This window comes from Pseudorasbora parva, chromosome 15 (genome assembly GCF_024679245.1).
Source record: "Pseudorasbora parva isolate DD20220531a chromosome 15, ASM2467924v1, whole genome shotgun sequence".
Lineage (NCBI taxonomy): Eukaryota > Metazoa > Chordata > Actinopteri > Cypriniformes > Gobionidae > Pseudorasbora > Pseudorasbora parva.
This window is the reverse complement of record NC_090186.1, coordinates 21,448,539-21,473,247: the sequence shown is the minus strand read 5'-3', so window position 1 is coordinate 21,473,247 and position 24,709 is coordinate 21,448,539. Positions and strand designations below refer to the sequence as shown.

The window sequence follows — 24,709 nt, the reverse complement described above, 5'->3', positions numbered from 1 at the left end:
AACGGATCCCTTTCTGGTACAGCATAGTTTTAATGTTCTTGAAGGCGGCGCGCTTCTTAGAAAGTGCCGCGCTTAGGTCAGGATAAAATCTGAGCGTCGTCCCTTGGTACTGCAGCTCGTGTTGCCTGGCCCAGCGCAAAGCTCGTTCTTTCTCCTGGAATCGATGAAAGCAGACGATAATGGGTCTTGGAGGCCGGCCATCTCTGGGTTTGGGCGCCAATGCGCGGTGTGCTCTCTCCAGTTCTGGTGGCTTCTCGAACACCTGGTCTCCCATAACATCTTTTAGCAGATCCGAGGTGAACTTGATCATGTCCTTTCCGATTTCGCTATCCTCGGGAACGTTTATGATCCGAAGATTAGCCCTGCGTGAGCGATTTTCCAGGTCGTCCAGGCGGTCTAACAACGCTTCGTTAGTTGCTTTTAGCGCAGCGATGTCCGTCTCCGCTTTAGCAAGGGCCTCGAAGTTTTCCCCAGCCGTTGTTTCCACGCTTGTGAGACGCTTTCCAAACGTATCCACAGTTTCTTGAAACGATTCTATGGAAAGCTGGATTGGCGCTAGGGAGGACTTGATTAACGCACTCATGTCCTCTTTGAGGTATTCGCGTTGTTTTTCAAGCTCCAGAGTGAGCGTACTCATAGAGAATTCCTCGTTGACTTCCGATGCGGCCGCCGCCATTTTTGCTAACTTGCTGCTTATCGAAGTTTTCTTTGGATCTTGATCGGTTTTCGTTTTAGAGCTAGGCATTTTTGCCTTCTTACTTCTATTATAGCCCCGTAGTGCGTGTCTGGCCTGTTATGGATTGCAGTTACTGATATTTAATTTAAGTCGTCGGGAGGCTCATCCACGCGCGTCCTCTATCTACATCGCTCAAACCGGAAGTCCTTAAGTTGATTTCTACTTTACACTTTGAGCAGTGTACCCTTTAACTAGCCTGATGTTGTCATCCTAGGTTCTAATCAAACTGAGTCTGATACTGTTCCTTTATGCTCTAATTATGGGGTTTGTTTCAACCGACCCAGGAAAGACCTTAATTTGATAGACCTACAACCAATCAGTGTGTAACTCGTGTTGCCAAGTCTGTGCTTTTCCTGTAGGTTGTGTTCCATGTCTGTGGGTTAACGTGACCTCAATTGTGATGTAATGACCCAGGAATGCACATTTTAGCAGGCAATCTTGCCAAAATTACACCTATCCCCCCCCCCCATCCAATTGTTTTCTGGAGAGCCCCCACATCCCACCCCCCACCCGAAAAGCTTTTGTTGTAAAGGGCAGGTTTTGTTGTAAAAACTTGGGAAACACTATCTGCACGCACGCTGGAATAAGTAATAGAGGAAAAACATTGAGCGTAAGCAATCATTTCTGGTGTTGTAAAAAAATAATTTAAGGATACACTGAGTACTTGCCAACATGATCATTTCAGAGAGAAATAGTCAAGGTGAATGCATATACGAACAAGATCTCCATTTAGGATTAGAATAAATTCAACCCAAGCACCTTTGAAGATGTGGATGATTACATTACTGTTTATCATCTGTCATCACCGTCTTAATCCCGCCCTGACAATTTCATTGGTCCGAACAGTTTCTGTTCGGGCATTATTACTCCTCTATGGATCAAGTCCAGATTGAACATTCAATCCAAGCACCTTTGATGATGTGGATGATTACGTTACTGTTTATCATCTGTCATCACCGTCTTAATCCCGCACTGACAATTTCATTGGTCCGAACAGTTTCTGTTTGGGCATTATTACTCTTCTATGGATCAAGTCCAGATCGAACGTCCCAAGCTCAAATGTTGTGGGCGGGGCTGAGATCGGCTGAGTTTTCATCCAGGCTACCCTTTGACAGTGTTGGGAAGGTTACTTTGGAAATGTAATAGGCAAAATAAAAGTACTTAAACTCTTTACTTAAAGTAATGCATTACATTATTGTTAGTACCTTAAAAAAGGAGTAACAATGGTAAGAGGTAACGTTGTGTAGTTACTGTTCGTCGAATCTCATTTTGTTTACATGTGGCAAGCAGCGATGGCGCAACTGACCAATAAATCATTTTGCAGAGATAATTTGATTGAACTGTTTAGTTCATTTTGAGTATAGCATTGAAGATATTGTTTCCGTTTTTCTGTTCTAATGGCGAACGGCAGATGATGGCCACGACTGTTGTCTGTTTTGTTTGGGACCTGAGCACCTTGAAAAAGCTCTTTTGGATCCTTGTTATAATTGTAGTATCATGCCATTAGCAATTTGTAAAGCTCACCTAGCATGTTTGAGTGCTGAATCGGGCTACACATTACCTAACAGGGGTGCAGCCTCTTCAGAACATGGAGTTAAAAGGAGGGCATTGGCACTAGCTTTTGATTCACCTCCTAAGAGAAAATATGCAAAAACTTTGTATGCGTTAGAGTGCAGAGTTGATCAATTGACTGAAGTTATGAGCCAGATTCAGGCAATGCTGGCTTCTATGAAGTAGCATAATGAAGGGCAGTGTTTGCCAGAATCTAATGCAGCGGTTCCTGGTACGGAGAGAGATAGTTATGCAATTTCGATGTCTGTATCAGATTTTTTTTTTTTTTTTTTTGATGAATGACCTGGCATGGCAGGAAGAGCTGGAAGCCCAGTTTCATTGTATTCAAACAATGTACAGAGTTCATATTATGAAGGGGCGGTGCGGCTCAGTGGTTCTTGTAGGTTGGCTACAAACCGGAAGGTTGGTGGTTCGATCCCTGGTTCCACCTGACCAAGTGTTGAGGTGTCCATGAGTAAGACACCTAACCCCAGCTGCTCCTGACGAGCTGGATGGCGCCTTGCATGGCTGACACCACCGTTGGTGGGTGAATGTGAGGCAATATTTAAAGTGCTTCGGATGGCCATAGGTCTGTTAAAAGTGCTATATAAATCCAGTCCATTTACCATTTACCAAGGTGAGACGACATCAGCATCAAGGTCTCTGTGTGCTAAATTAAAAGTGGCTATGTCAAGACTTAATATTGATGCTCCAACTATTGCAGATGATCATGCTGCTAGCTTGTTTGGCCGGGCTTCTGGTCATGTTAATGAGTTAATTATTCCACAGTGTGGTGACAACATATGGAAAAGTTTGCTAAAAATGTGTGATTTTTATATGTTCCAACAGAATACTGTAAGGATCATATATGCTGAAAAAAAAACACATACAAATTGTACAATATTAATGTATTTTCAATCATATATGTCCTACATTGTAAAAAAAAAAAAAAGTATGCTGGATTGTGTTAAATACAAGCCCTGCAAATCAGTTAGATTTTACTTTAGTAAATTAATTAAAATGGGTAACCCTAACGCAAAGGAAATATTTCCTTATATATGTGAATGATAAATATATAAAATTATTTGGTAACACTTTATTTTGATGGTCCCCCTATAGATAGTCTATAGACATTCTACTGACTATAAGTTACTTTACAAGTACATATCTACTTACTCTCATCAGGGTATAATCTGTAGATTGTCTATTAAATGTTCAACAACGCATTAGCAGACATGCAACAAATCCTCAATAAGGTCTCAGTACTTTAAGTACCACAAATAAGAGCTTTTAAGTAGCCAGTATGTAGCTATTAACCAATTTATCAACATACTTTCAGTAAACATTCAGTTGTCTATAAGTAGATGTTCAACAGCATATTAGCAGACATGCAACAAATCCTCAATAAGGTCTCAATACTTTAAGTAACGCAAAATAAGAGCTTTTAAGTAGTCAGTATGTAGCTATTAACCAATGTATCAACATACTTTCAGTAAACATTCAGTTGTCTATAAGTAGCAACACAACATAATTTCAAATGAACTTTAAGAATATACCATGTTACTTACACTTGATCTTCTGCTTTCGTAAGGATTTTCAGGAGTACTCTACTGACCGTTTGTTGCATATAAATTACCTTTCAGTAGACTATCAGTTTACTTTGAGTTCAATTCATATATTCCTCTGTTGCCACACTAGGCCCATCAAAATGAAGTGAAAAACAAAGAAATGCTGTTGAAAGACTCTTACAGGCCCGCATCATAGGCTACTAGTCAGTAGATTTTCAGCAGACAGTCAATAGATACAACAAACATTACCGACACTGATAACTATTGGGTTTAATATTAAAGGTGCAGTGTGTACATTTTAGCGATATCTAGTGGTGAGGTTGTGAATTGCACCACCCACCGCTCACCCCTCCCTTTCAAAGCACATAGAGAAGCTATGGTGGCCGACACGGGACAAATATGTCGTCATAGGAGAGAGCAGAGAGTGGCTAGCGCATTGTACAGAAGTTTGTCCGTTTAGGGCTACATGACAGTGCAAAATGGTGACTTCACTGTAGAAGCCCACGGTGTATGTAGATAGAAATGTCTCATTCTAAATAATAAAAACATTACAGTACATTTAGTACATTAATTTATTCACCACTGAAATCATAGTTATGTATATTATATTGCATTTCTGTCAATAGATCCTCATAAATACTACACACTGAACCTTTAAGAAAATAACCACAAGTACCACAGTAGGCTACAAGTACATATCTGCCAACAGCAAAATAAATACCAGAGTCATTAGTTTGTCCAGCCAACTGCTTTTAATGAACACTTTTAAAAAAAAAACACTGCAGCGGACAACATGGAATGAAAAAGTATCTTTTTTTACATTGATGTTTATGTGTGCATCTAGGAGAAAGTCCACAGGTATAAAATATAAAAATTTGGATGACCAAGTTAACAAAACTAAACTAAACAAATATGAAAAAAACAAAAAAATTGACAAATAACTTCAAGTCAATTATAGAACTGACTGATATCACGCAGAAGCCTTCCGAGATCCCCCTCTCTGTGTCTCCTGCCTAGCCAATAAGTCCATTCTATATATATTAGATGATTTTTGAGAGCCTTCTCTGAACGGTTTGCACGCAGCCTCCACACTTCCCTTTTGAAGTTTGCCCATGCCCTTTCAATGTTTTGTGTATGTACCCCTGTCAATGGATTAACAAAATTAATGCTATGGTTCACTGTGTGGTGTTGGTATCCTCTCTGTGAAAGCACTGAGTATGCTCGCCACTCATCACTATGAATGATGCTGCCTCTTTTTACATGTTTCTCTATGATTGGTAAAAGGGTCGTCTTGTCCCTTTTGTCCACCAACCGCAGTACTGGTTTCCGGGAAGGCAAAATCTCAACCATCCCGAATACCCAGCTTTTCCTTCTCCATGCACCTCCAAAACGCCCTCTGGCATACTGAAAAAAGAATGAAAGAAATGTATGTCAGACACTCCTGTTTTCCTGTCAAAAGCACTAGCATCAAAATAACTATTTTTAGGTCAACTGATAGGCCTACTACTGATCCAGATTTTATTAGTCTTACAAAAAAGATTTAGAAGATCTTAAGTTTTTTTTTTTGGATCAATGAAACAATATTGTGTCTTGTCTACATTGTAAAAAATTGCCAGGAATTTACAGGATTCAAGAGTATTATTTTACAATAAATTACTGTAGTCATAAGACTTTTTAAGACCATTACGAATTAAATTTAAGACCTATATCACGCAATAAAAAAACGTACAAAGGAAATGCAGAATCTCAATATTACTTGCAAAGCAAATTAATTTATTCAAATTGAACAAAGTATTAGTAAACTTGCACTTCATCATAGCTTAATCCCACCAGGATTTCACTATAGTGGTGGTAATTTCCAGATATTTCCAAAAGATTTGTTTTTTTTTCATAATTATAATTTGATACATTTTATATAGCACTTTTCAAACCACTCAAAGCGCTTTACATGGAAGGGGGAATCTCCTCAACCACCACCAATTAGGATGCCACATATACCATATTATTATGTTATGTTGCACAATAGACACTCATGGCAATAAAATAAACAAAATGCAGTGGTGTGCTATCTAGCTTTGATAAGTTGATTGCTTAGGGAGGGAAATTTGACCAAAATCCTACAAGTAAACCACATCAATAAGTAATTGCTTAAAAGTAAAAACGTTCGCAAGTAATTAAGTAATCAAGTAAATGGTAAGTAATAAAATAGCAATTTATAAACAAATTACAATAGGACAAATAAATACAACATAAAAATACAGATACAAACAGTGCTTTAAGTTTAGGTATCGTTTTTCTCCACTTGTTGTTTTTTGTTTAACATTAACGACAGAGACAGGAGCGGGCATAGACTATATTAGGTTGCTTTCACTTTAAGACTTAGGGCCCTATTTTAACGATCTGAAACGCAAGTGTCAAAGCGCGAAGCGCAAGTATCTTTGTGGGCGGATCTCGGCGCTGTTGCTATTTTCCCGGCGGGATAAATGGCTCTTGCGCCCGGCGCAAATCTAAAATGGGTTGGTCTGAAGTAGCTTCATTATTCATAGGTGTGGTTTGGGCGTAACGTGAATAAACCAATCAGAGCGTCATCCAACATTCCCTTTAAAAGCAGGTGCGCAAGTTCCATTATGGATCGCTATTATTATGGCGTATTTACCAAGCGCACACCAGGAGCGGTTCACAGCCGAGGAGACTGATGTTCTTGTAAGAGCAGTGAAAGACAGATGTCCTTATATACAGATATGTCTTGCCACTATTGGGCAAAAAGGTCTGATCCTTAATTACTACAATCAGCCTGAATAATTTGTAAGCTAGATTTATGCCTATTTTTTCACATTTTCGTGGCACACCACAATGATTTCCGTCATCTCATGCGTTAATATTTTTTTAGTGTAACAATTTATGATTTGCAAAAATAACTGTTGCATCTGTGTAGATTACATGAGCAAAGTGTCTGCGCGTTGTACACGCTATACATTATGGTCAAGCATGCGCCCGTAAAATAGCATAATGAACAACACGCAACGCGCCACTGACTTTAGACTAGATTTTTTTCTGGTCAGTGGCGCAATTGTTTAATGGAACAGCAAAATAGCTCCAGGGATTGTTTGCGCCGGAACACGCCTCCTTTTTTGCGCTGAACCGCCCAGGGAGCGCAAGTTCATTCACTAGTTTAGCGACGTGCTTCTGTGGAGGGAAAAGTGCGCTTGGCGCGGGTGCAAAATAGGAATGACACATGCGGCGGTGTACAAAGTCAATTGCGCTGGGTGCAAGATAGGGCCCCTACAGTAATGCTGCATCCAATACTGACACATGTCCCAAACTTTTTTACACACAACATAATCGCCAATATGGACATAGGCATAATAATGTGTGTATTTGATTGTTCAACGGCAATAAGCCTAGAAATTGAACACATGAATATTGGTATACTCACTCGAGTGCTGACAGGTGGCAAACCCATGTGACCCTGTGTGTCAGTAGTGAATTGAGTTTGTGGTTTACATTGCTTTTATTAAAGGTCCCGTTCTTCACGATTCCATCTTTCAAACTTTAGTTAGTGTGTAATGTTGCTGTTAGAGCATAAATAATACCTGTAAAATTATAAAGCTCAAAGTTCAATGCGAAGCGAGATATTTTATTTAACAGAAGTTCCCTTTCAAAGCCTATAGCGAGCGGCCGGTTTGGGCTACACCGCTGCACTTCCTGCTGTGATGACGTCACTAGAACCGTTTGTTGACTAAAACGCCGCCCACAAGAACAAGCAAAATAGGGGGCGTGGTCTCGTTGCTCTCCCGCATGGAGAAGAGCGCGCATTCAGCGCTTGCATCTCCCCGTTATGGTAAGAGACGGGACCTTTCCGGGCAAAGTGCGCTAAGCTGCTGTCCAATCACAACACGGGAAGTGCTGGCCCAATCAGAACTCGTTACGTATTTCTGAAGGAGGGACTTCATAGAGCAAGGAAATCATCAGGCCGTTTGTAGGACAGAGGAGCTTTTATGCTGTAAAGATAAGTAAATTGTGTGAAAAATAGTTTTTTTACACACGAAACATGAACTCATGTTATATTGCACACTGTAAACATAATCAAAGCTTCGAAAACACGCGAAGAACGGGACCTTTAACTCTTTTTTAGTGCTATACCTTTTTTTGGTCATTAAGCGATATGGCAGGTGAGAAAGATTCACCTTCGATCTCACGAGAACTATAGCTAAGAACTATTAGCTGAGCAATAAAATCAGTTTTATGTGTCTGTGGTACAACCTGAAAGAGACTTGTGCCAATAACACAAAAGCTGATTGGATGGAATATAAGATCAATGTTGATCTCATTTGTATTTGTAATACAGCAAACTATTCATTCAGACCATGTGACGTCACTGTGCTTTATCACCGACATTTTTGTGTCTGGTCACATCTGTATGACCTGTTTCAGTCTACGGACCCAGCAGCCACAACTACCAGAGGAAGGTTCACAACAATTACAATATGCCCGTAATATTTTGTGCTGAAATCTGTTCTGAGAAACACTGAACTACAATTTTATTCGATCCAAAGTAGCTTGCATTAGATCGACCGACTAAATGGTTGACATCAATCAGAAGGGACCACTGGCAGCCAAACAGCAATGCACAACATTCATAACTATTGGGACTGTCATATAACATTATAATGAGGACACTATTAATAAAGTGTTGTGAATTCTCTGGGTTTGGTTGTTGTGGGAAGAGCGCGTCTTCGGCTACACATTGTAGCACATAACTTAGTTCAAGCTTAACTTTAGCAGATATAAGTTGTAATATTAAGTTATGTAGTATAAATCTTATTAATCTCATAAAGCGTTTCGTTGAGGTAAATATCCCGCACCGCTTTGTACCTGATCATGTTTAGCTTCAGTGGAGCGCTCATGCTCACCAACAGTAACACAAAACATTAAAAACTTATTTGGGCTGTCATATTCATAACATTATAATTGTATACACTATTTTAAAATAAAACGTTGTGAATTATTCAAGCTTAGTTGCCATGATTCAGTGTTGTTACGGGAAGAACGCATCCACAACAAGCTCTTCAGTTTATGAGTGTTAATTCTCTTCAGCTTCAGTGCTCTCAAACAGCAATGATGTTATTTGAAAGTCATATTAAAGATGTTTACTACTACTGTAATATAATTTTTTTTTTAAATATTTTTTTCAAAAACATTATTTTTTATATATATTTTATATATTTGTAATTAATTTTATGCATTATTTTTAATAACTAGCACTTGTATTGTTCTCATTATCGATTAGGTATTATCATCGTATTATTTTCCTCAACAACATAATTTGATTAAAGGTGCACTATGCAACTTTCCATCCGCTAGAGGTCGCCAATTCAAAACAAAGGTGTAGTTTGATGACGCCAAGTTTGAGCGCAGCATCTTGGGACATGTGGTCTTCACCTCACAGCCGGGGGAAAATAGGACTCGGGCAGAAATCACGTTCATGGATGCGGTTATTAACGTTACTGTAGTGTGAAGCAGAGCAGGACCGAGTGTTGTGGAGCTGAGCACGACCATTACACAAACACATGGCTTGCGAGAAATGTAACTTTTATTATGACGGGACGCAACACAGTAGCCGGGCGCGCGCAATATTTCTGCTTTTCCGGTCATTGGTATGAGATGATGCTAAAATGATGTTATGACGTTACTCTGTGCGTTTGCTCGGTGGCTGCTGTGACACTTGTTGCACACAACTAAGAATAAAGCGTTTCTGCAGAAGGAATAGGTCTGGGCAAAAAAATCGATTTTTCGATTAATCGTTTTTTAAAATCTGGTCGATTCAGAGTCGATTCTCAAAGACCACGAATCATTTTTTTCCCCCCATATTTATTTTCGCTAACATTGAACATAAGATTAACGTAAATTGAATTACTAGTCTTCTCCACTAGATGTCACCCATTTGCCTTGCGTGATCTTACAAAGGAGCAAGAGGCGCACATCATTTATCCATTCAGTGTTTAAAATGGCAGCTTCCGTTGTCGCCTTTATAAGGCTGTGGTGAAATGCTGTAGTAATACTAAAAATCAGCGGAACCATTTGATGTGACAACACACACACACACACACACACACACACACACACACACACACACACACAGCCGATCACACAACCGCTAAAAATAGATCACATACATGCGAATGCTTGCCTTGCATTAGGATCAAAATTGAGCAGTCACTTGCACGTACGTTAGCCATTATAGACATATTCAAATTATAGTCCATATACAGCGCAGGATCAATAATTCAATCCCTAATAGCTTATATTATAAACAGATTTCCTCAAATAATAGTTAGTCCACAGTCAACTTAAGTCAGCACGTGAAGGTATTGTTGTCCGTTAGCAAGGCAACTACTCCAGGAATTTAAAAATAAGAACGCGTTTCTAGCATATGAAAAGTAAATGCACACATGACGAGCGGCAAAATCGCAAGAACAGCTTGTCGTGTACTGAAAATTGCTAAAAAAAAAATCATCCAATATCCTTTTTATGTTTTAGAATAAATATATCAATATCCATAAAATACTTTTTATAAAAAAATGTTTTAGAATAAAGTTGCATCAACGTTGTATTTAACAATTGTATGGATTTGAAATATAGAGATGCGTTCTGTTTTAATGTACTCAGGTGTAGCTAAAATAAAAAGTTTAATACACAGGTTTGTGGCACTTCATTTCTTTTTAATTACCCATTTATGTTCACTGTTCTTTTTTATAAATACCTATATTATTTGTATTAAATCTATATTCATTTGAGTTGAATCGAGAATCCAAAACCCAAACGAAATCGGAAATCGAATCGAGAATCGAAATCTAATCAATTTGAGGGCTTGTGAATCGAGATCGAATCGAATTGGAACATCTGAATCGATACCCAGCCCTAAGCATGAAACCGAGGGTAACGCAGATATGTCGCAGTTGACCGGCAACTCTTTCAGGCGCTATGCTGAAACGTCCCAGGTCATTGGTTAAAATAGCAATTTTCTCACAATTATAGTTGGAAACATTTGGGATATTGTAAATACTCAACTGAACAAAATATATAACACTGGCCTGGTGTCTTTTGGATATTTTACTGCAAAAATACTACATAGTGCACCTTTAAAACAATTTCTTTATTGTCCGTGCAGAGGCTATTTCATTTCATTTATTCATGGCACATGCTTTTTTTTCTTTATATGTAGCTTAAGTAATGTTGTCCAATGACTTGTTTGCATTTAGGTATTTTATTGTATCAAGATATATCCACCTTATTCTTGGGGGAGCTACTGTAGCAATGCCAAGAAAAGTATAAGTTGGCGTTGCAGATTTTAAGGGACAAAACACAGTAGGAGGTAATAAATAAGGATCACAAACAATAATAAATGTTTTTTTCCAAATAAAGATTTTTGTTCTCAAATCGTCTCATCTAGAACGTGCTATGTCCGTTGCCATGTCGAGCACAAAAATGGTGGCGAGCATAGGGGAAGTGACATCTTCTGTACCCATGAATAGTTGGACTAGCGAAAGAAAGAACTACAAGACACCGGAATAAACACACACATACACACACAAACTAAAGCACTGCAGACTGCAGAAGCGTTTCAATGAGCAATAGAGATAGCGTTACATGGATGTAGGAAAATAAAGACCTGTTTAAAATTAGACCTAGAACTTAATACTTCAGCAAATTGAAGACTTATTAAAGGGTTAGTTCACCCAAAAATGAAATTGATGTCATTAACTCCTCACACTAATGTCTTTCCACACCCGTAAGATCTCCGTTCATCTTCACACACAGTTTTAGATATTTTATATTTAGTCCGAGAGCGTATGCAAGTGTATGCACACCAGTGGTGGAGGAAGTACTGAATCTAAGTACTTAAGTAAAAGTACAAGTAACCAGAAATATATTTACTTTAGTAAAAGTAGAAGTACTACAACGACAACCCTACTTAAGTAAAAAAGTAAAAAGTACCAGATTTTAAATGTACTTTAAATATTAAAAGTAAAAGTACTTGCGTAAAAATGTATTCTCTTAATGTCTAATTCTAATAATGAAAAAGAAGAAAACAGTATGAGCGGTGGCATTTTAATTGAGTTAGTTTGGGGTTAAAGTAATTGTTCTTACCATCTGTTGCCCAGTTTACATTCTGACTTACAATTCTGGTTATCTGCAAAGTTAAATGTCATTTTTCTGAAGCAACATTCTCATAAGCTTTGATGTATTTAAATCTTCATATTTATGATATTTTTACCTTTTATAAAGGACAATTTCCCCTAATCTTATTAAATATAGGCTTTGCTTCAGCTTTCCCTTTATATTCTTAAATTTGATTAATAAATTAAATTAGAATAAGATACAATAGGGTTGTTACCAATCAAATTAAATAATTAACACTGAAAAATTACAACTGCTCTAAATAATGCTATGAGATTGTTTTAACTAAAAAAAGTGAACTAAACCACCAGTAGATGGCGGCAGGTGAATACTTATGAGAGAGTCATTGAGTCGATTCGTTCAAACGGCTGATTCGTTCATAAATGAGGCAGTCGTTTATGAATAGGGCATTGAATCTTTGATTCAGTAACGCACTGTTGCTGTGCAATACGTTATGGTTCGGATGTGGAAATCTGATCTTGGAAATATTTTCGCTGCTGAAATAGAACAAAAGCAATAAAGCAATCAGTAAAATGTAAGTGACTTGATGTTAATTAATTGTTTATGGAACTGTCAAATGAAATCAGTGTCACATTTTCTGTCGTGATGGTATTCAGGAAAACTACACTCATTGGTCGTGCCATGTGATGTTTCTTTTTAACTGTTACAAAATATAAAAACTAAACATTTTGAATTTTTAATGCAGTATGTTAGTGAGTTTCTTTGTGTGAGCGGGGCTGATTTGTTTCCATTTCTCCTCGAGAGGCTGCGCGAGCCTCAACAGCGCAACCGTCAATTCATTAGCCTATAACGTACATTATATATTATTATCCGGGCAAGCCTTAATCTCGAGCCCTGAAACTGATCAGAAAATGTAACGAAAATGTAACGAAAAGTTGTAGAAATGTAGTGGAGTAGAAAGTATAATAATTGCTGCAAAATGTAACGAAGTAAAAGTAAAAAGTATGCACTATTTATTCTACTTAAGTAAAGTACAGATACGTGAAAAATGTACTTAAGTAAAGTAATGAAGTATTTGTACTTCGTTACATTCCACCACTGATGCACACTATACTGTCCATGTCCAGAAAGGGAATAAAAACATCATCACAGAGTAGTCCATATGAGACATCAGTGGGTTAATTAGAGTCTCTTGAAGCATCCAAAATACATTTTGGTCCACAAATAGCAAAAACTACAACTTTATTAATAAAGATTTGAACAGTTATGAATCAGCGTATTGATTCATGATTCGGATCGCCAATGTCACGTGATTTCAGCATTTTGGCAGTTTGACACGCGATCCGAATCATGAATCAATTCGCTGATTCATAACCGTTCAAATCTTTATTTGAGGATTGAAAACAAACCCGGAAGAGAAGACAATGCTGAATAAAGTCGTAGTTTTTGTTATTTTTGGACCAAAATGTATTTTCGATGCTTTAAGAGATTCTAATTAACCCACTGATGTCTCATATGGACTACTGTGATGATGATTTCACACTAAAGAAAGAATAGATATGTTTTCTGAGGTTAAGGCTTACTTTTCGTCTGTGGCGAAACTTGCTTTCGTCAATGTGTACACATACATTGAGTCCACCAACTTTTTGTCCTCTTTTTTTTCGGAGCCTCCGCATACTTCTTACACATACATTTCGCAATTTCATGGACATCTTGGATAGAGTTGCACTACTATTTGAGATGTCATCTAGCATCATATCCACCTGTCGCATATGGAGACCCTGTGAAAATCTAAACATAATACAGTGCAATATTATTGTAAAAGGACAGAAACAAAAATGTAATGCGCAGACTGTTATGGATAAAAAGGCAGAGATCGCAGACAATATAAATGTACCTGTGTATATACTTCATCCAACTAAAAAGGCTTGCATGGGAATGGGAAAAAATGGACCTGGTCCTGATGCTTTTTCTGTTTCGTCCACATGACTTCTTGCACTGCCTGCAAATGAGAAGTATTCATCATATGAAATACATTACTGTTGGCACAGCCTGAAAAATACAACAACAACCAGTGATCTGGCTTAGTACTTAAAGTGGGGGATATTTTAATATTTTCCTTTAATAAAACAATATTTTAATGTATTTATTTTAGAGTACCTACCTTCTATCTTCTATTTTCAACACATTTATAAATTTCTTAATTATTTTTGGGATATTCTTTCATCACAATTCTTCACCCAAATGTGACTTCTGATATTTATAGTGTTAATATAAGAGGGTGAAACTTTGTAAATGTAGCAAAGCAAAAACCTTTGTGGACCCACTTTATATTAGGTGGCCTTAACTACTATGTACTAACATTTTAATGAATCCTTTGATACAATACACTTATTGTGTACATGTTTACTTTTTACATTGTACTTACATTTTTAAAATACCTGCATGAAATTACGTCTGTAATTAATTTCTGTAATTACATTTGTAATTACACTGTTGGTACTTCCCTTACACCTAACCCTACCCTTAAACTGACCTTGATCACCACACCTGTCCCTAACTCTACCCGCATCCCACCTCAATATCAGCAATTTTTTATGTAAGTACATAGTAGTTAAGGCCACCTAATATAAAGTGGGGCCAGCTTGGGACAAAGTCTAATTCAGTATATAATTTCTACAGTATAATATTGTTCATTAATGCTTATGTGAAGGGAAACATTTATTCTATTTTCCCCGTTATAATCTTAAATGTACTGTAACTTATGTTACTCAGATTGATGTTATTTTCTCAACATGTTTAACCTGACATATATTTCCATAAATAAATAATAAAACAAATCAGATACTTACCAGATGTAACCATCTTTACAAGAAGAGGTCACCATTTTCATGCGTTTCTTGCATCGCCTGCATGTTATTTTACCATGGAGTAATCTTTTTCTTTGCATGATTGCATCCACTTTATTAATTTCAGACGTGACTTGTTTGTTTCACTAACATAAACTTTTTCAATGAGTGCTCTTAATAAAGTGCTCATCTACACAGTTGATTAAATCTCTATCTATTCTTTTTACTTATTTAACTTTCTAAGTTTGATTTCTTCCCTCCTACCTGACCTTCATTTCATTACGTGATTTGCTTTACAAAAATATTCCGAGCTCTGATGGCGCGCAATTTCTGTTTCAAATCCGCGTCCGCGAACACAGACAAATCCGGAAATGGGCGGGGCTTGACGGTCCAGTTGTTTTGGCAACAAATATTATTTTAAATAAAATAAAATGTATGGTGTTTTTTTTAATAGTATTTAATAACTAATACATTTTAATAACATTTATTTGTGTTATTAGTTAGGAGTTTTTCTGTCTTGGCTCGTTGTCACATGGTACCTGATACATATCAGCACTGTCACACAGTCATTTCCGATTACTCAAAAAAAAAAAAAAAATGTATATATATATATTTTTTTAAATATTACCAGGGCAGAATTTCGTTTTATGTCAGATAAATTGAAATAATATATTCTGCGTTTTATAAAAGAGTATACGTTTTAGTGTGAGCAGCCAAGTGCCCTCTTGAGGAAGACAACTTAAAAGCTGCTTATGTTTTGCCTCCTAACGGATCGTCCTTAACGGCAGGAAAGCCATTTTTGAACTCCCGTACTTCCAGGCGCCTTAACAACGGTGGGAAAAGGTATTGTATTTAGTTTTTGACTTACTATGTAATTTGACTCAATTCAAAGTCCTGTTTCAAGCAGTGAAAAGTGATCAGCTTGATTTGTTTCTGTGTTTTATAGTGTGATCCATTTCGACTAGACTGTCACTTGTAGCAAACTAGATTTGTGTATTTTCGTTTTCAATGTATTCAAGCATATTAATTACAATAATTAAATACCTTTTTTTTGTATACAAGTGTACTAGAAATATAACAATGACAAAGGGGAAAAATGTAACTTTGTCACTTAGTCATTAGTAAAGAAGACTGGGCCCTGTTGAATTGCTAAGAATAGTATTTAAAGTTAGTCATCTATTTTTTAAAACTTCTTGTAACTATTTTAAGTCACTTGCATTAAAAACTTTGGTAAAATCTAAGACCAAAAAGACTAAATAAGACCATTATTGCCTCTTATTTTTAAGACTTGGCTAACTGCTAGTTGGTCAGACATGTGGCATAAATGAAGGCATAAAGACCTTGAGCATTGAGGTCTTACCGTGAGCATTTTGCCAACCTCTTAAATGAGTGTTACATTGACTGGATGCATGCTACTGTATGTGACATTGTTTATTGATTGATTGATTGATTGATTTAATTAATTAATACATGTTTTGATTATTAGATGTCACATTACAACACCCGCAAAAAACGCAACATAGAAAGTGTAGAAGATGAATGTGAAGGTAAGCCATTTGACAAATAGTATTTTCCCTTCAATGTAAAGGAGATCTGTTATCTATTCAAATATATTTATATAATGTTACTTCTGTATATAATAACTACATTTAACTATTTAAATGTGTTATTACTGTCACTGTGTTTTCGTTGTTGTTTTAGCTCCAGTGAAAACAATGAAGCCAATTAAGCAAGAAATACTGATGTGGCAGAACAAGGCGGAAGTATTACAAAATAAAGTGAATGAGTTGGAAGCCCTGAACAGCGAGCTTCGGCAGCAAGTAGTGGAGCTTTCAGCACAGCAAAGTAACAGCTCAATATATTCTTTGTATAATCTACATTAACATTGTATATATTAGATTGTATAGATTTTTTATCCTTAAAATTTTTTTTGAACACTTTTGGCTAGTACACCTATATTTCATTGTATGCAATGGCAATAAAAGAAAATCTGAATTGTTACTTGCATTTGTATTGATTTTGATTCATTGCTATGTCTTCATTTAGATGATCTGATTCCTAGTACATCAGTGGCACATGAAGAAACTGGCGCTGTTGACCTATCTAGTGATGGGAGCACATCAACTGATGTAGAGTCATCAGTCACAGAAGAATCATGTGATGACTCCTCTTCAAGTTCAAGTTCAGAAGAAACTCTTCGTAGAAGAAAAAAAAAGAAAAGCAAAAGCAAGAAAAACAAGAGCAAGAAACATAAGAAGAACAAAAAGAAGGACAAGAAAGAATATGACAAGATAAAACGAGGTAAACACAGTTCACATAACATTTTTACAGTGGTTTCCCTTACAGAAACAGTCCACAGATAAAAATGTGAAATAGTGAAATGGAAGGAAGGGCTTCAGAGGCTCTGCACGATCCCAGCTGAGGCATAGGGTCTTATCTAGCCAAACCATCAGCCATTTTCAAGAAAAAATATAAGAAATATATACTAGATACTATATATAATACTGTACTAGACTTAAATTAGTCATGAGTGCAGTGGTTCAACCTTAATTTTATGAAGCGACAAGAATACTTTTTTATGCGCAAAACAAACAGAAATAACACCTTTATTCAACAAATTTCTTTCTAGCCTGTCTCGGTCTCCTATGCTCTTTTCGTTGCGCTCCCGAGTTCTGTGGCAGCCAATGCTGTTCACGTGAGCACTAAGACATATGCGTATGATGCTGATGCAGGAGCTGACCAATGTAAACTGAAGGAGATTTTCTTTTGCTCCATCAATGTGTAAACATATATTTTTTCTGCAACCATACACCAATTAGAGTAATGAAAAGCACATTTTTCTTAAGGTGTGCCTTTAGCCCTGTTGTACCTTAGGGCTTATTATTAGGCAAGTCAAGGTATCAGTTTTCATGTTATGATAATTGCTAAAGCTTTTATCATGGTGTCAGTAACATCATGATATTGAAATAAGTTGCAAAAAAAGGGTTGTCATATTATAACAGGTTTAAAATCTTTTTTTGTTTATAACAAAAAGAATATAACATTTAAATACTACTAAGCAATAGACAAAAATATTATAAAGTAAACAAAATGTTTCAAACAAATTAAAGCTAAATATGTTAGTTATTCTTTGTAATGTTAGTTAAAAAACATTAACAAAGATACATTAAAAAGATACATAAAAATACAACAGATTAATTTTTAGTTCATGTTAGCTTAGGTCCATTAAATAATACAGTTACAACTTTAGATTTTATTAATGTAATGTAATAAAGAATCTCAACATTTTCAATATCTAGGGCATGTTGTATAGTAGGCATCCAGATTCAAATATAAAAATATTAGCCTATTAGATCTATGTATTTTATGTATTCGAGTGCTATGAACACCAATTGTGAATACAAAAATCTGAATGGCTGTTTGAAAAATTTACTGTAAATACGGTTCAGAAAACAGTTTACAGGGTTTGCTTTGTTTACGCAGTTACTGGTGTAATGACTGCATTTGCTGTCAGAGAGTGAGGCTGCATCCCAAATTGCATACTATCCATACTAAAAAGTATTAAAAAATAGAACTAGTGTGTCCCAAACCGTAGTATGCTGAAAAGAGTATTTCAAAGATACCCGGATGGTTTACTATTTCCGGTCCGAATTAGTAGTGCAGATCGACACGCACTCTAACGGCTGAAATTACCCACAACCCAACGAGAGCTGGACAAGGATTCGAATAGAACTACAAATGCGGATAAAAAGTGATAAAAAATTACAAACATGATGGATGTGGGAATTAAGTAGAGATGTTTAGATAAAGGGGTTTGAGTGATCAATTATCAGTATTTAACCTGACTAAAAGATATTTGTTCAATGTAATCCACATTATATTTCAGCTGCAACAGCATTGTGAACTTTTTTAATGATACGTTTGGCCATTAACTTTTAAGTGCATCATTATATTTAACATTGCATTATATTATATTATATACTGCAAACCAGGGGTCTCCAACACGTCGGTCGCAAGTGTTGCACCTGATTGGAGGTAGCTCGCCAAGATGTACTTTTTATCTAATCAGAGTGAGCTAATATAGACAGGTGTCCTACTCCCTCCAACGCAAATCAAGTTTAACGTAGCGGCAGTGAGGTTATTATTTTTATTTATAAACAATTGTACATGTAAACATCCAAATATAGGGAAGTACTGGTACTTCGGTACCATGTCGGTAGTGAAATTTTTAAAATGTGACGATACCAGCATTAGTACCAACATCCTAGTATATCCGGTATCCGCAGCTGCGTTCAGTCGCTTACGTGTTAATCTAAGTGCAGGGCTCCAGATTGTAGCCGAATATATACTGTGAATATTAAACTGAAAAATACTATTTCATTATTACTCCTGCATGTTCTGCGTCTCTGTGTGAATGGCTGGCAGGATAGACACGCCCATGTGTGACTCTCACTGTCTTTGTAGTCTCTGCCGTGTGTCACTATATGAGGACACAAATGCATAAACCGTCACTTCATGAGAATTTCATCTCATGAACACAGACACTCAAAGGTCAACTTAAAGGCAACCCGTCAAAATAAAAGCTTGGTTTAACTTGGAAGAAATTGACAGAATATATATTAGGCTACTGTTGTACAGTAAATTTAGCTACATCTCTGTGTAATAATAATACGTCTCTACTACTAATAATATTTATGCCTAGATGGTTGCTTATTTTTCACTTGATCTTTTATTTATATACAATGTTTACTTTTAAACAGCATACACCCTTTAAATGTTCATGTATTATTTATTTATAGTGATTATCATCATAAATAATTAACATATTAAATTTGTGTTTACGGAACAGAGTACCGTAAAACTTTTATGCTAACTACTGGAACTACGACTACACTCTTTCTGGTGTAAGACAGTTTGGATAGTTGTTAATATAAGAATTATGATGCATTATTTGATGCAATTATATAATAATGTTAATTATTATATAATATTAATATGTCGCCTTTGGCTTGGCTTGCTCAGTTGGGGGCACTAAAATTATGATCTAAGTTATTCAACTAAATATACAAATTAATTCTATAAACTATAATACTGATCTGCCAACATTGTCTCTCTCTGATAAATTAAAATAAGCTGATAACATCACTGTTTACTCCAGAACGACTGTACAGCCAAATCTAATTCTGCTGCAGTATTGTCCTGTTTAACACTGAAGCTGCTCTGACACAATCGGCGTTGGAGAAGAGCGATATAAATAAAGTTGATAGATTGATTGGTTGATTGATTGATTGATTGATTGATTGATTATTTAGAGTTATTAGTTATAAGAGTTTTAAGTATTGTATAACATGTAGCTCTCTGTGACTTTCATTTTTAAAAAGTAGCTCTCAAATGAAAGGTTGGAGACCCCTGCTACAAACATATGGGGAGAGTCTCTGCATTAAAGACCCACAAATTATTTCCATTTACTAAAATAGACACTTTATGCCTGAGCTATTTATTCAATTTTATTCTTTTCTTTTTAATTTATAAAAGTTGTAACTTATTGAACCATGCTTGTAACACCATAGGACAATTTTGAGATTTGGCTCAAAAAAGTAAAAGAAATATTTAATTTACTGCATTTTAAATGATGATAATACTAATTAAATTATTTTTTATCTTGTGTGACAATGAAAATGCCGCATCAAGTCAACAACCTATCTATATGTTCATTATTGCGATATATCGTATTACTTGCACGTCTTATATATTTTATTTAAAGCTTTGAAATTTATATTAACAAACTGCTAAAGTAACTACAACATTACCAACACTGAAATAAGAGCATGCGGTTTATCTATCCATCATCTACGATGTGCATTAAAGTTGCGTCCGATACTATAGTAACAGTAGACACCGGCGCGTTTACTTTCAGAATCATAAGGAAAATGTTCCGTATAAAGAGAGCAAAGAAGGCTTTTCTTTCTATTCCGTGAAGAAAAGTTTAGCTGGAAAAGTGCCTGATATTTCCTCTCCATGGAAGCATTGCATGTTTAATGCCTGGGACACTTTAATAAGGCTGTGTAGCCATTAACACTATCCTACGCAATAGTTTGCATTAACTAACAATACTTTTAAAGCCTTTTTAAATTTTGGCTCATGTAAATTTCTACAAATGCCATTTTATATAGGCTATTAAAGTAAATTGTGTAATAATAATAATAAAACAATAAATTAACTATATGAACTGACATTAACAATGGACAAAAGTTTTTTGGGGTAACACTTACAGTAAGTTTCATTAGTTAACATTAGTTAACTACATTAGTTAACATGAACTGCACTTATGAACTAGCCTAAAAATCTAGACGCACCCTAGCGGCAGCAAATCTAATCTGCCCGCGAGTGTCGTCTAGGAACTCTCAATACACATCTGGTCTGGAAAAACCAAACTCTGTTCGGGCCAATCACATCGTGTATAGAGTCGGTGGGCGGGGCTTAACATAATGACAGCCGAGTTGCGCTTGCGTGCTTCTAGTAAACAGAGAAACTGGCGAACGGCGGTCTTTCGAATCAGCTTTGACCGCGACTCTGGAAGACATGGAGTTAAGCTTTTCTCTGAGAAAAGAACAAAGAACGGCACTGAAGCCATTCTTAAAAAGGGAAGATGTGTTCGGAGTTTTGCCGACTGGATACGGCGAATGTTTAATCAGTCAGCGAGCTCTGCTTCACCTTCGTTGCTCTGGTTGGTGTAGCGCTATCCTATCGCGTGCAGAGGGAGTTTGAAAGACAACCGTTTATCCGCCCCTCAGATTGAGCTGCCAATGGTGAGTTTCCAGACCAAACATCTTAATGTGGGTCTGGCTTGTCAAGCTACTTATGATCTGCACTTATGAAGCATTTATTTATCTTTGTTAATGTCAAATTCAACATTAACTAATACATTATTAAAATCTTGGTAACATTAGTTAATCCACTGTGAACTAACATGAACAGCTGTATTTTTATTAACTGACATTAACAAAGATTAACAAATACAGTAACAAATGAACTGCTCATGGTTCTTTCATGTTAGTTAAACTAATAAAAAATAAAATAATTTGGTATTCAACATGAACTAACCATGAACATCACCTCTGTTCAACATTACATTACTTCATAAAAATCCAGCTGTTCATGGTTTGTTCATGTTAGTTCATATGTGCAACAAATAATGTTAACGAGATTTTAATAATGCATTAGTAAATGGTAAAATTAATATCAACAAAGATAAATAAATGCTTTATAAGTGCAGTTCATTAATACTTGATTCTGATTGGTCAATCGCGCATTCCAGCGGTACGTTATTTCCAGATAACAACCGCTCATCCGGGTACTTAGAGTTATCTTGGCCGGTACTACTTCTATGCTTAACGCTGGCGCCATCTTGTGGCTTAAACAGCCGTGGGTTACAATGGAAGACTTCAAGGCGGCTTTCCTTTATAACTTTTTTAATATAGATATTTTTCTTACACAAACGCATCGATCAGAAGGCTCTGTTAACCCATCGGAGCCGTGTGGAGCACGTTATTTGACGGACAGCTGCATTTTTTATGGACTTCAAACACAACTACTGCTGGGATTAACGTTAGCCTGGACTTTTTAAATATAACTCTGATTGTATTTGTCTGACAGAAGAATGTCATATACACCTATAATGACCTGAGGGATAGTAAATCATAGGCTTGGTTTTATTTTTGGGTGAACTAACCCTTTCAGCATTTGTTTTCAACATTTAGCAGCGATAGATAAAGGCTTAAAGCAGGTTGGAACTGTTTTTCTTTGCGGAAGCTTGAGCTAATAAAATATTTAATCTCAAGACAATATTTTGTGTCTAATTTATTTGAGACTAGTAGCCGTGTAATAAGCGGGATAATGTCCACCCAGCCGGTTGTTATCGCAGAATAAACCCCTTCAGAGTGATGCTCCGCTTTGCCTCGGGGTCCTGATCGCTCTGAAGGGGTTTATTCTGAGATAACAACCGGCTGGGTGGACATTATCCCTTACTTAACTAATGAACCTTATTGTAAAGTGTTAGTGGGTTTGTTGCCCACTCTCTGACCTCTGAAGGCTGCTGTATAATTCACACCCTGCCTAAGACACATTAGGGGAAGTATTTTAATAATCCTATGAATGCATATAAGAAATGCATAATCTAATCGTATTGAATTTTAATGTCAATCATCTCGAATTGAATCGTTCTGAATTGGCAAAAATCGTTCTTGAATCGAATCGAAAACCTATGAATCATGAATCGAATCGATTCGCTGCCTACCCAAAGATTCACAACCCTACCCATGACTGATCAACAATATAAAATGTCATAAAGATGACATATATGTAGTTAATTAAATTTACACATTATATCAACAGCCCTAATATACATAATCCACAAATGACTTATATGATATGTTGTTCTTTCTTGTGAACAGTACATAGGCACCTTTGGTTTTAGGTATTAAGAACCCTCTTCATATTAAGTTTCTTTAACTACTATGTAATAACATGGAAGGTACAGGGCGGATGTCTAGGGGCAATTGGTTCCAAAGATGGGGGGTGGCAACAGAAAAAGCTCTCCCTTAGTTTTTAGACGAGAGTGAGGAATGGATAAAAGTGTTTTATAATGCAACATAAACACAATAAGTACATTGTACCTAACAATTAATCTTTTTGAAATAAGTACATAGTAGTTAAAGACACCTAATATAAAGTGGGACAAATATTACTATTACTTCCTCAAAATGTTCAGGGCTGAGTAAAAAACCTTGCGAGTCTTTAATCTGGTTGCTAGTCTAGATTGGATGAAGGCTACAGGTTGTCCTGTCAGAACAATATCACACTCCAAAACGATCTTCTAAAACAGTTTCTAGACTGAACAAATTTGAATTAAGTTCTAGGGTCATTAAAAAAAATTATACAAATATAATTTTGGTTATATATATAAAGCCAAACAATATTACATCATTAAAAAATAAATATCCATGTCAAATTATTTGAAGGTGGGTTAAATGGGTTAAATTCTATTCAGCTAATTTGTAAAAATCATCTAACTTAAAACCTTAAAAAACTTTTTAATACAACCAAAGACACATATGGTGACGTATTCATTTTTGTTTGTTTTAATTATTTTTCAGCCCAAAATGTTCGGGATGTCATTTCTCGATACAGAAGACTCCTGAAACTCACACAACGTGGAGCAACCATGACCAAAGCTTTCAGGAAAGAGGGCGTCTCCCGGAATGCAGTGGCCCAGCTCGCTCCAATTGCAGAGCTGTACTTTGCGGACAGGGTCCAATTCAATGACATCAGCTTCACCCCAGGGAAGCTAGCCGAATTTGCGGAGAAGTGCAAAGAACACATTGTGGGGGAGGTTAAAAAAAAAGTGCTATCGATGAAAATGAAAGGTTCACTTTTGCCTTTTTGTTTAAATAAGTGAGTTAAGAAAAGAAAAAATGTGGGTAACACTTTAGAATAATGGTCCGTTATTAATAGATAACTGCAGGAAGTAATGCAGGACTAAAGAGTAGCACTACATTAACACTTCAGCTACTACTATTAACTAATATAGAAACAAGCTGAACTAATCAGTAAGTAATATTGAATTCAGGACTAAGATAGTTCCTTATTATGTAATTAATAGTTACTGAGTTAGACTGGCGTCACTAATAACTAATAGGTAACAAGGAAAAATTATAAAGAATTACTAAATCATTACTAATCACAACATTAACATGTCTGAGATGTGAGAAATTATCTTTTTTTACTCTCAATGTGGTCATAAAATGCATCACTAATTACTTAAGTGTTACCTAGTCATTATGCAGGAGCTACTAGTGATCTGG

The 24,709-nt window shown here is 36.3% G+C and overlaps 1 protein-coding gene and 1 long non-coding RNA gene across 2 annotated transcripts; one reads left to right on the top strand and one right to left on the bottom strand.

Moving 5' to 3' along the window:
* Nucleotides 1–4,913: 4,913 nt before the first annotated feature.
* LOC137040847 (uncharacterized) lies at nucleotides 4,914–13,987 on the bottom strand. Its single transcript, XR_010897993.1, has 3 exons — nucleotides 13,895–13,987; nucleotides 13,581–13,788; nucleotides 4,914–5,259 (listed from the first exon to the last, which is right to left on the bottom strand). It is a non-coding gene; the product is annotated as an uncharacterized lncRNA (long non-coding RNA).
* A 1,597-nt stretch (nucleotides 13,988–15,584) lies between these two features.
* Nucleotides 15,585–24,373, top strand: LOC137042066 (coiled-coil domain-containing protein 106-like). Its single transcript, XM_067418754.1, has 5 exons — nucleotides 15,585–15,689; nucleotides 16,333–16,393; nucleotides 16,548–16,691; nucleotides 16,893–17,147; nucleotides 24,002–24,373. The coding sequence occupies exons 2-5, from the start codon at nucleotides 16,333–16,335 to the stop codon at nucleotides 24,301–24,303; spliced, it is 762 nt and encodes a 253-aa protein (XP_067274855.1). The 5' UTR covers nucleotides 15,585–15,689; the 3' UTR covers nucleotides 24,304–24,373.
* The last annotated feature ends 336 nt before the right edge of the window (nucleotides 24,374–24,709 follow it).